The sequence below is a fragment of the Corvus moneduloides genome, chromosome 2 (assembly GCF_009650955.1).
Source record: "Corvus moneduloides isolate bCorMon1 chromosome 2, bCorMon1.pri, whole genome shotgun sequence".
In the NCBI taxonomy this organism is placed as follows: domain Eukaryota; kingdom Metazoa; phylum Chordata; class Aves; order Passeriformes; family Corvidae; genus Corvus; species Corvus moneduloides.
The window spans coordinates 30,967,863-30,979,766 of record NC_045477.1 but is presented as its reverse complement, the minus strand read 5'-3'; the positions used below and the strand labels follow the sequence as shown (position 1 = coordinate 30,979,766).

Sequence of the window (11,904 nt, the reverse complement as noted above, 5' to 3'; positions counted from 1 at the left end):
GTAGAATTAGTGTAATTTTTTAGACATACAGATTAAGCAAACTGTGTTGTCCAAATGTGATAAAATCGGGCTCACTGGCCCAAGAGCTGCTACGAGGTACCACACTGCTGCCAACTCAAAGGCATATGCACTGGTTTACTGTGCTTGGTATTGCACATCTCAGTTTAAAAAAGCTGAAATTTTTGTGCAGGACCTTGGACTGAGTCAGCAATGCTACAGTAAATGGGAAACTCCCAACTTCACTGTGGGTGTCTGCCAGTGTCCTTGTACCTGCTCTGAAGCTTTTGGATCTCCTATGGGTCCATGCAGGGCTCTGCTAGAAGTGCATTAAAAGCTGTTCTGAAATGCAATTCTTATTAATAAAAAAGAGTTAACAAAGTATAATCACGTCATAGTGTCTTTGACTAAAATGCTCTGTCAAGCTTACTTCCCTTTTGTGTTAAATAATTCTTTGTAGAGTTTATTTGTACCATGGGAATTGCTTTGCTGCTCATGTGGAGTCCACACTCCAGGATCTGCAAAGGGCTGATGTTATGGCCTAGTTAAGAAGAGGACTTACAATGACCATACCTGCTTTGAAAAGTGAACGTAAATTTTTTTACAGTAGAAGATGAGTCTCATCCACAGTGCAGGCAGCAGGATGCAAAGTCCAGAGAAAAAAATGGGTCTCTTGAGAAAGATGAATTCTAGTGTAGAGGCATTCTCTTGCTTAGCCCCTTCAAATGCTTAGCCAGGGTTATCACCTGTCTGACTTAGAAGTTCAGGCCTTCTTCTCAGCACCTGTCTAAAATATGAAGTGTGAGTAATGGCCAACTAATTCAATGATCAGAGAAGACCAGAAACGTGTCAGAGGAAACTTCAGTGAACAAATGACAATGTCAAATTGCTCTGAGGAAACAACTCAGCTTTGTTCTCTGATTATTTCTTCGTTGAGTTCATTTGTACCTGGTGGAGAGGGTAGGTAGGGCTTCATTCAAGTGACCCCAACCATCTGATTCATCAGTCAGGTGACACAGAAGCACGGTCACACCTCTGGTTCTATTGGCTGTGAAATGTCTAGCATCAGAGAAGGACTTCCTGAGGAACATCACTCCTACATTTGAATTTTTTATTATTCAGAGCAACAATGAAAACTTGCCTTGAGAATTTTTCAAGTGAAAAAGCAACATAGTGTAAGCTAATCCTGTAGCTCACAGCAAGAGAAAGCTTCTTTCTGCTCAACCTTGTAAGGGTCACCTATTCAGGGTCAAGAAAACCCTAAAAGCAAGGCATTACATTGAATAGAGGACCTAATAGCCTCCTTCAAGGGAACGTCTCACTCTTCCCCTTTCTAATACTCTTGCAGCTCAGCACACTGATCTCCATTCCACCACATCACTGTTCCTGCTGGGCAAACCAGGATCTGCCTAATGAGCATGGCTTCAGCAGGGCTTCTGGACCCCATATTGTCACACTGTTTTTATAACCTAGCAGATTTTAAAATTCCTGTTTGAGAGAGAAGAGGGGATACATATGAACAAGGCAGTCAGAGGTGAAGGGAATAAAAATCACCACTGGGTATTGACAGGACCCTGTGCATGCTGCTAAAGTGCTAACCTCACACATTTGTTCAGTCTCCTACCCTTTGACTCACTACCCACAGGGAGGTTAAGGCTGAGTTATTACTGGAAGCAATTGCATAACTGTGCCAGATGTTTTCTACTTCTCTAGCAGTGATAAGCTCTAGGTCCCACTGGTTTTCCTTGCTGTCCTTGCTGTCACGGCAAGGTGTGTCCCCAGGGTCTGTGCCAAGGTAAAGCACATCTGGGAAGTTCTGCACATTGGCTATGGGATGCACAGCTGGCTCTCTCTTTGTTGCCCATGGCTGCTTAGGCAAGGTCTTATCCTCTTCCCGGGACAGGCTTTGTAGCAGGACATTGTGTTCAAAAGGTTCCTGATAAATGGTGTGTTCTCCAGCTGTGTTACACTGTCATGGCTCATACACCTTCCCCTGGCCTGAAATGTCAGCTCTGCCCCGCCTAACAAGTTGAAACAGAACAAATGAGAGGTGCAGGGGAAAGGATTACATGTGACAATATCTGATTTCCTTGCCTCATACTCCATTAGGACTTTCTTGTTTGGCTTTCGTGCAGCATCTTCCATCTCAAAAACCTGGACAAACACACTAGCTGAGCCCCAGCTCTTCTCTGCACTGGGAAAAGACTCATGTATTGGGTACCAAACATCTGGCTTAGCTGTAGCACAGAGAGAGCCTGATGGCCTTGCTTTATGTTACCCAGCAAGTCAGGCACTGAGCTAAGCACAAAGTCCTTCCCTTTTGTCACCACAGCTGGGACAGCAGGCTCTGGGAGACAGGGCTGAGGAGCGAGAGCCCCTGCACACCTCTGCAGCAGGTGGGTGTCACACCAGCTGAGTGCAGCATGGGCCAAGCCACAGGGAGGTGGCATTGGCACAGCCTTCTGCTGCCTTCTTTGAGAAGCCTTCCAGAGGGAGGCAGTGATTCGGAGTTTTGCTGTTTCATAGCTAAGTGAACATTAATTCTAAATGGGAGAAATCTCTGAAATGCCCACACACTACGAGTATGGGTTTTTTCTACACTGGCACTTCCACTCATGGCCCTGTGCTATGAAGTGTGGATGGTGTCTGGAGATGGATGTGTCATGGCCCCTCTTGGTACCTGTTCTATTGTTACATGGCCCTTGGGAGAAACACTTTTTCCTTCCATCTGCTCATTGTTTCTCTGTACGAAGCTTGGCCTTTGCTCCTGCCACTGTGCACCTCTGAGGAAAGTCTGGCTCCAACACCATTGAACCTGACTTGAGCATAACCTCAGGGCCAGCAGAAGGACCTCCATGAGATACCTGTACCTCATCTGAGGACAGAGAGAGCCCAGACAATAATTTAACAGCCAAACAGAAAATCTATATGCATTTAATACGTTTCTTTATACGGTAAATTTTTATCTGAAGAGCCATAAGACTCAAAAAGTTGATTGTCCTGAGTGCTGTTCTCAGACACATTTGTAACTCTTTTGGCTTTTCCTCCCCCCATCCTTGGCAATATTCTGAGTAGTACAAAAGTATAAATTAAAATGGCTTGTCATTTTTTACTACATCAGGGATTATCTCCAGTTCTCTGTAATATCCAAAAATATCTGCTAACATGCAAACAGTTTCCTGTTTACACATTTTAAAATTATTAGATATCATTCACTAGTTACCTTAGATGGATTTAATAATGGGATTTCAGCAATTTATCCTACTCTGTGTGTGCTGTGTACTGTAAGTATCAAACAGACACACTGTAGATTTCTCATGCCTGAAGGTAAACAACCTTTTTTATAGCCTTTTTTGCAACATACTGTATAAATTTCTTTTAAGGCAAGACCAAGTTTATACATAGAAGGGATGTTTGTTATAATATAGCTAAGAAAGACAGAAAACCTCTACTTTGTATAGGGCTTACCCTACAGATGGCCACCTCACATCACTCAAAATGTGGTCACAGGACCATTTATAAAATTCAGCTACCAATGTGGTTTGCAATTTAATCTACAAAGTGCATTAAAATGAGAATAATTCATTGATGTCTTTGCCATGCCTGAATTTACTCATTTGTTCATATGACACCACAGAAATATATTTGACAGCCCAGCTGTCCACGTCTGGGAAAGGCAGTTCATCTGCCACCAGGCCCTTCTCTCAGGTTAAATTATTCAACAAGCAACTAAAGTGAATGATCTTTATTCATTCTGACATTTTCAGTGTCATTTGAAGTTTAGCTGATGAAACCGTTTTATGGTATTTCATTTCATTTCATTTCCATTTCATTTCATTTCATTTCATTTCATTTCATTTCATTTCATTTCATTGTGTATCTTCCGGTTCCTGCTTGTTGCAACTTGTTCACATTGTCTGAGGTTGTTCGATAATGACCTTCCCTTCACTGTAGCCTGTGAAGTATTTTGTCTCCTACAATGACAAACCCTTTTTTATGTTGATTTATCTGAGTACTTTTTCCTGTCATACTTTTTTGTCATATGAAATAAATTGCTTTGGGTTCATTTGATTTAGATTCACAGGCTGGGAAAACTAATATCATAATTTGGATTTCAAAATAACAATACTGATTTTTTTTCTCCTGTAGTATTTTTTCAGCCTTTAGCTGAACAGCTAATACAATTTTGTTAACTGGAGCTGTTAATATAAGTCTTGGGTTTTACAGTGGGGTTTTTTCTCACCTCTCACCATACAAAGTTCATGCAGGTTCTAAGGAGAGACATTCCTTTGCTAGAGCTGCTCGTTTCCAACAGGAGTTCTTAGGTGAAAGTGCATGGACCACCATAGGCACAATACCAGTGTTTTCAAGAAATGTTTCCACAGCTTTTTCTTTTCACACATGTTCTACAAAGCCAAAGGTTGAAGTTCACTTTATTGCTTGGCTTTGGCCTTGAGGGTTGAGTGTTGTGCTACAGTCCTTGATGAGACCAAACAGGATCATATTAGAGAAACAAGTGTCTTTCTTGGGACTATTTACCTTTGGTGGCAGAGGTTCCAAAATTGCTTAAGACTTCTGGAGCAGACAAGGATTCCCACATAAAATTCTGCTGTGATAGTACTTAAGAGTATTTACACCCAACCACAGAAAACTTTTCTTCCTGCAGTTGCAGTCACCAGCAAGCCACTCTGTTTTTGGACAATTGGCAGTCACCTACAAAGCTAAAGAACAGAAACTGAAATCAGTGGAAACTATACCAGAACTGGGTTAAGGTCATTAAAATCACACAGCTCAATATCCTACTTTATTTTCAAGGGAAAATGTGTTTTCTACAATTGTCATAAACTTGGAGGTGTAGGACACATCAAATCTTTGTGTCATCTTTGCCAGGCAAAGCAGTCAGGACAGTACTGCTCAGAAGAAACTTTGCAGGATAAGGCATGCTGTGACTGGGATTTATCAATATTCATGATGGCCTGTATTAACTTATAAATTTCATCTTTTGTGTCAGTCATTCCAACTCAAAATAATATATTTTAAAGTGCTCATGAAGAAGAACTGTGAAGGAAATATTGTGGAAATTTAAATCAGATTGCTGTGATTGGATGCTGCCCACAGGGAATATTATCATGTGTTGAACACAGTTCCTATCCCCAACACTGTGGATTTCTGATGGGTTAAGGAAAACAGGGTATGAATCATTCAGAGGTTTCTAAACTAAGCATTATCCAAATAAATACCCTTCCCCCACTTGCAGAGTCTCTGGCCAAATACTGTCCCTCTGTTCCAGCTCCTCCTTGCCGCCTCTCCCTGTTTCCGGATGGGCCCTGGCCCCCAGCCCTTATCTCCTCCAGCCCCTGGGCTGTTTGCAGAGAGCAGTTATAAAGAGGCTGACAGAGCACAGAGTGGAGGAGAATTACAAGGTGCAGGAAAACAGCAGCACTGCTTGGCTCTCCACGACCTGCTCTGCACCATGGGGAAGGACAAGCTGCCCAGCAAACCAAACATCTTCCTCCTTCTTCTCTTCTTCCTTCCTGGAAATACTCCTCTCAACACAGAACCGTAAGCTACATGTGCGGAGGGGGGAGGGAGGTCTAAGTGCTCCCTTTTTCCTTCCATTTTCTTCCCACTAATAACCAAGCCCTGAGTTTCCTGCATGGCTCTGACAACACTCCCCACTTCCATCCTGCAATCCCCTGGCTGTCCAGCCCTGGGACCCCTCCCCACCACCATCGCTGCCAGTGGCCTCCTTCTACCCTCCCCCCAGTCTGCCCACAGTGCCCACAGTCCTGCCCTGCAGCTGCCTGATAGTCCAGACCTGGATCCTCACAGCATCTTTGCCTAAGTATGTTTCTACCTAGAAACCTCTCAGGGCCTGTGATATTGTGGGCATGATGCTGGAATCCAGGTGCTTACCTTTCCCGGAATATTCTTGTTTCAATCACTGAGTTGCTTCTTCCCATTCTCCTGTTGCTTTCAAGCCAGTTTGTTCCCCTTTCCCCTGCCAGTTTGTTTCCCTTGGCAGCATCAGATGTACTTGTTCTCAGAGAGGATCTGTGACCTAGATTCTCTTCCTCCGGCACGGAGGCTGGTGCCAGCGCCCTCCCCGGACACCCCACGCCAGGGCTGGGCAGCCCAGTAGCGTGGCTGCAGCTCGCACTCTGCCGGTGGCCCCGCGGAGAGGGGCAGCCTGGCATGGCACAGGCGGGCTAGAGTCTGGCGTGCCCACCGCAGCCTTGCCCACCACAGAGTGTTGCTCTGAAGCCTCTAGTCTGGGTGGGAGCAGTCTCCCTCTTCAGACCTTGGCTTTTGGCTTTGCGGTGCTGACAGAGGCGCAGTTCTCACCAACATGAGTCCTGTAATGCTTGCTGCAGAAATTTTATGCCCACGAGCACTGCCATAGTGCTGACAGAAGGTGCAGCATTAATGCTGCCACTTACTGCGTGGTCAGAGGTGAAGTGCTAACTGGGTCAGCCTGAAGGACCTTTGACTCACAGTGTACCATCAGCCCTTCATTCATCTGCCCTGTTTGGGTGCTTCTAGGGTAAATCAGCCAACCAAGTCTGCTTTGGGGTCAGGCAGCGCTCTCTGGTCTCCCTACAGTAATCTGATGTAACTAAGATTAAGTAATCTTAATTCATCCTTGCTCAACATCAGGGAGAAAGGGAATGCTCACTGTTCAGACCTGTGGGCAACATAGAATCACAGAACCATAGAATGGCCTGGGCTGGAATGGACCTTCAAGATCATCTAGCTCCAAGCCCCCTGCCATGGACAGGGACACCTTTCTCTAGACCAGGTTGCTCAGAGCTCCATTCAACCTGGCTTTAAACACTTCAGGACGGGGCAGCCACAGCTTCTCTGGGCAATCTGTGCCAGTACCTCACCACACTCACAGTGAAGAAGTTTTGTCCCTAATGTCTAATCTAAACCTACTCTCTTTCAGTTTGAATCCATTCCCCCTTGTCCTGTCCCTTGTAAATAGTCTCTGTCCCTTGTAAATAATCTCTCTCCATCTTTCCTGTAGGCTACTTTTTGTACCTTACCTCAGCCCCATTCTGGGAGGGAAGAATGAAGAAAGGCTGAGAGAGATGGGAGAGAGGGGGGACGTTGTTGGGGTGCACAGAAGGAAGACAGGAGCCCAGTAGGGAGGCAGTTCTGAGCAGTGAACTGCTAGGTGGCATAAGGGTAGTGGTTTTGTTGTGGGTGCAGGATAGATCAGGTGCTGTATACAACACGGAAAGGAAGCAATCCTTGAACTGAAGACAAAACTTAAACTTCCAGTCAAGACTTGCTTACTGTGCCCTATGCAAGTAGGGATATCACTTCTTTGGGCACAAATAGCTGCTGCTATTTCTGTTTCAGAGGCGGCCAGCTGGAAAGGAGACACAATTTAGGCTCAGATTATATATTAGAAAAAAACTTATTCAACAAGTTAGTGCAGCACTGGAACAGGTGACCCAGAGAGATGGTAGAAACTCCATCTATGGTGTCCTTTGCAAAAGTCCTGTTCCGGGAGGGAAGGTGGGCTTGAGACATCCAGAGGTCCTTTGAAACTTAAACTTCTACAATTTTGGAAGAATGCAGCCAAAGGTATTGTTCTCCTACTCTGGTTGTGCATGCAAGCTGTTTTACAATGCAGTGGACATGCTTGGGAGTACTCTGCATATGGTCAGAAGTGTGAGGTCATAATGACACTTGAATTGGCAGGTATGGATTTGGGCTGATGAAATACACTGCCTTCTTTGGCTGGGTGCTTGTTCTAGTAACTACCTGAGAGTCAATACACAGACAGACATTATTCCACCCTAAGCTACAGTATTACCTTCTCAGTATAGATAAACTCATCATTTTTGCCTCAGCCACTATCTCCAGGGTCTCCTATTCCGCCTTGATGCATGCCTCTGTCAGAGTCTGCCTCTCTTTTCAGAACTACTCATTACATGCTGAGGTCTCTTTTGTCAGCCCAGATGCTTTTTGTCCTGGAATGTCTGTACATGGATTTTGTGACCAAAGTTGCTTAAAATGCTCATAGTAATTTAATTCATCTCTCTCTTTTCAACAATGCATCCCAAAACACCTAAAGAGAGATCTATAAACAGCATGGTTTATATCTTTGTTTCAAAGCCAGGGAAGCCAGCCTAAGGGGAAGTTCTTCAAGCTGGCCAAAATTTCAGCAGAACAGTGAACAGGAAGAGAAATGAGGCCAAATTCCCCATGAACTAGGTCACGCTGTCCTTTCTGTAGACTGGATGTTATTGTCACATTGCCAGTGCCACTGACAAGGGACAGCGGGAATGACATTAGGGGAAGAAGCATGGGCTGAAACTGTGGTAAGAAGGTTGTAGAAGAAAGGAAACACTGAAGAAAGCAGAGTCACAAGTTGTAACTCACTCTCTGGGAGGCTGGATTTCCCTCCTTTCACAGCTTCTGCAGCAACATAGGCTGAGCAGAGTTGCCAGCAGGCTCCTCACTACTTTATCCCAGTGTCCCATGGTGAAGGCAATGCAGGTACTGCCTGGGTCCCACTGCCTCCACAGTAGCTTTAGGACCCCCTGAAAAGCTCAGGGCCAGGCAAAAATGTAGCTCTGGATGGACCCAACTGAATTTGTACTCCGTTCCTTTCTGAACACTTCCCGACAGTCTGTTCATTACTTATTACTGATTGAGAATTTTCCAAGACTGACCAACAGTGCTCAAGTCTGAGTAGAAGTAGCTCGTCTATTATTTTCCCTTTATGAACAGTTCACTTGCTATTTTTGCTACTCAGTTCTGTCATACAAAAACATTTTTCCACAAATACGTAAGTAAATTTTTAGAATTTTCTTACCCTGCACAATTATGAGAAAATTGTACTTCCCAGATCATTTAGGAATGTACTGAAGAACAAGGGTCTCAGCACAAACTCTGGAGATTTTCACTGGTTCCTACCCTTTCTGTCCTATCTTTTAACCAGTTAATCCAGGACAGAATTAATAATTTGATTTACTAGTAAAATGAACCCTTTTGTCGAACGGCAGCTTAGTTTAAGGGTCCCTTGTGAGGGACCTTTGTCAAAAGCTCTTTGAAGACGCAAGTACACTTGAGTTGCAATAAAACACTACACTCTGAAATCCTTTGTGTGCTCGTCTTAATAAGGTCTCCAACTGCAAGCACTCACATCTTTGCTCAGCATGTGAAGGATTTGGAAACCTGGATAGGCAAAGGCTGGAGCAGCCAGACAAGTGGGTGGGTTTTTTCCTCGACTGTTTTTAGCTAACGCCTTTGAGTCTCAAAAAGAGGTTGTGGGATATACAAAATTCAATTAACAGCCTGAAACCTTTCAAACCGTCCTTACTCCCTGCTGTGAAGCCAAACAAAACATCTTTTGTAAAGCACTCTCTATTAGCATAGAAATTGTTCCTTCTACTGCGAGCATTTTCCTGCTTTTAGGCTAATTAGTTAGAGCATTTAATATGTATAAACCCAAAATAAAATGAATGCTCATGTTATATGCACTGCAATTCGCAGGGATAGCAATGGATTAGGCATGCTGATTTGTTAATTTCCCTTCACTTAATACTGTTGCCTTAAAACTGTTTCACATTTCTGGTCTTTCTTGCTTCCCTCTCTTTCTAGGCAGTACATGGTGCTGGTGCCCTTTCTGATACACACGAATTCTCATGAGAAAATCTGCATTCAGCTGACCCACCTGAACGAGTCTGTGACTCTGAGTGCCACACTAGAACATCTAGGGGAGAACAGGAGCTTGATTGATGATGTGGTGTCAGAGAAAGACATGTTCACCTGCATCCCTTTCTCTGTGAGTATCTCATCCTTGTGGGATGGTCTCTTGTGTTTATTGATGCGGCATAGTAGGTCCAAACAGTCCAGAAATGAGAAATAAGACTCACCACAATCAGAGACCCCTAAGCTAAGACAAACAAAAGAATTAATTCAATGCGGATAACAGACTGTGGTAGTATTTTAATGACTAATTTTCCCCCATTATCAAATTCTGTGTCCCACATGATACTTCTCTACATGCATGACTCAGAGAGGTATGTTGGAACTTTGACAGAATGTGCCCCATGTTTGTTTGATATGTATAAGCCTGAGATGAAAATACCAATGTGGAGTGAAAACTGTAGAAACTGGGGGAATGGTTAAAGACAGTGAGGTTCATGAAGTCATTTGGCTGCTTCTGGAGCTTATTCACAATTTTTTGCTGCAGAAGGCTGGTTGGTGAGTAATGTAAGCAACAGTTTCCACACTCTAATTAATGAACGTGGGTTAATTTTCATTTTGATAAATCATGTGGTGGAATAAAGTAAGATTCAATATTTCTCTAAGAAAAGTGTATAAATGAAGGAAGGCAATCATGTTTTTTCTTGCTCCCTGCACTGAGTCTTTTTTGTCCCTTTAGGGAGCTTTCTGACCCAGCTAGCACTCCTTCCTTCAAAGCTCGGTGCAATGGGGTGAATCAGTAAAGCAGTTACCCTCTTCATTCTCCTTAGCTTCCAAAATCCAATAGCACAGCAGTGGCATTTCTCACCGTGACGGTGACAGGGGATACACTGCAGTTCAAGAGCCGCAAGTCAGTGCTGGTCAAGAATTCTGAGAGCTTGGTCTTCGTCCAGACAGACAAACCCATCTACAAGCCCGGACAGACAGGTACTGGGAGCTGGGCTGGCATTGATTCTGACAGCATAAAATCTTAAGGATTCCATTCTCCAGAGGTGCCACACTTGTATTAAGACTTTCAGATTTATTTAAGGGGGGATCTAAAGTACTCAGTAAATCTATTTCTGTTAGCTGAGGTCTAGTTTATGGTACTTTCATCATTCCTAATCGTCATTCTGCAGGCACAGCATCTCAGCCATATGTAGACACAGGCTCTGATTCCTTCTACTCGACTAGAGGCACAAAACTAGGATGACTGCAAAGCATAGTCTCCCTTGGCTGCACCAGAATCAACAAAGCAGGACAAGCACTCCCAAGAGATAATTCAGTTCAGCCAAGGCCTGATTATCCTTCTAAATTTATCTGCCCCTCACTATCTACAAGAGAAGGAGCCTGGAGTAATTGTTTCTATTACTTAGAGATCTCAGTTCAGAACCTGTTGATCCGTGGAATGAATCTGAGTTATAAATTATTGAAACATTGACATTTCCTGGTGACAGCTACCAATTTAACAGTGGAATTTCCTTTTTTTCTGTGACACCCTTCAGTTCAGTTTCGGATCGTCTCTCTGGACACCAACTTCTACCCGCTGAATGAGAAGGTAGAGCCTTAATTCCTTGTTGTTAGCCAGGAGATTTAATTCCTAATTAACACCATTGTTGTCATCACCCAGAACCACTGAAGACAGCCTTTAAAGCATATGATGCTCTCTCACACCGTGCTTTACCTGTTCCGTATTCTGTCCTAGGACAGACTCCACCAGTCTCTATTGGCTGAGAAACACATCCCCCTTTTCAAAAGCATATAGATGTTTAAAACCAGATTTGCAAATGAGTGTATGTGGCTAGGCATGTGGGCAGGGATCTCTTTACTGAAAAAGATGGGTGGGACAAGTTTCCATTGGTAGTGACAGGTGTGCAGGTGTTGCTGGCAGTGGGTGCAATCCCACACTTAAAGAGCAGAGTGACAAGAACTTGGTTTTATGGAACTGGTCAGGGGTGCAAACCCACTTTCTATTTTATTTGGCAATCAGTTCCTCATGCAGGCAAGTTCTTTGAAAACTCGTGCTTCATCACATTTTCATGCTGTGGTAAGACAAAAAGTCAGGGCTCTAAAATGTTATAGAAAATATTCCCTTAGCCATCAAGAACCAAGGAAACAGAGCAAGTACAGAAAGGGAAGAACCCAAAGGACTTCTTAGAAGTTTGTTCTTCTGCTCTTCAGTCCAAATCTGGAAATTACTTC

General features: G+C 43.8%; 1 protein-coding gene and 1 long non-coding RNA gene across 6 annotated transcripts in view; one reads left to right on the top strand and one right to left on the bottom strand.

Annotated features, from left to right (window-relative positions):
- Positions 1-2,915: 2,915 nt before the first annotated feature.
- Positions 2,916-6,227, bottom strand: LOC116439438. The gene is made up of 2 exons (XR_004238160.1): positions 5,914-6,227; positions 2,916-4,718 (listed from the first exon to the last, which is right to left on the bottom strand). It is a non-coding gene; the product is annotated as an uncharacterized LOC116439438 (long non-coding RNA).
- Positions 5,368-11,904, top strand: part of LOC116439424 (alpha-2-macroglobulin-like) — a 37,257-nt gene continuing 30,720 nt past the window's right edge. For 3 of the 5 annotated variants that reach the window (XM_032098933.1, XM_032098932.1, XM_032098931.1), the window contains exons 1-4: positions 5,368-5,559; positions 9,616-9,799; positions 10,494-10,650; positions 11,208-11,260. In XM_032098933.1, coding sequence (XP_031954824.1) covers positions 5,471-5,559; positions 9,616-9,799; positions 10,494-10,650; positions 11,208-11,260 — 483 coding nt within the window. In that variant the 5' untranslated portion in view covers positions 5,368-5,470. Of the gene's footprint in view, positions 5,560-9,615; positions 9,800-10,493; positions 10,651-11,207; positions 11,261-11,904 lie in introns of those variants that run through there. The other 2 variants (XM_032098934.1, XM_032098935.1) reach the window with 2 other exon arrangements.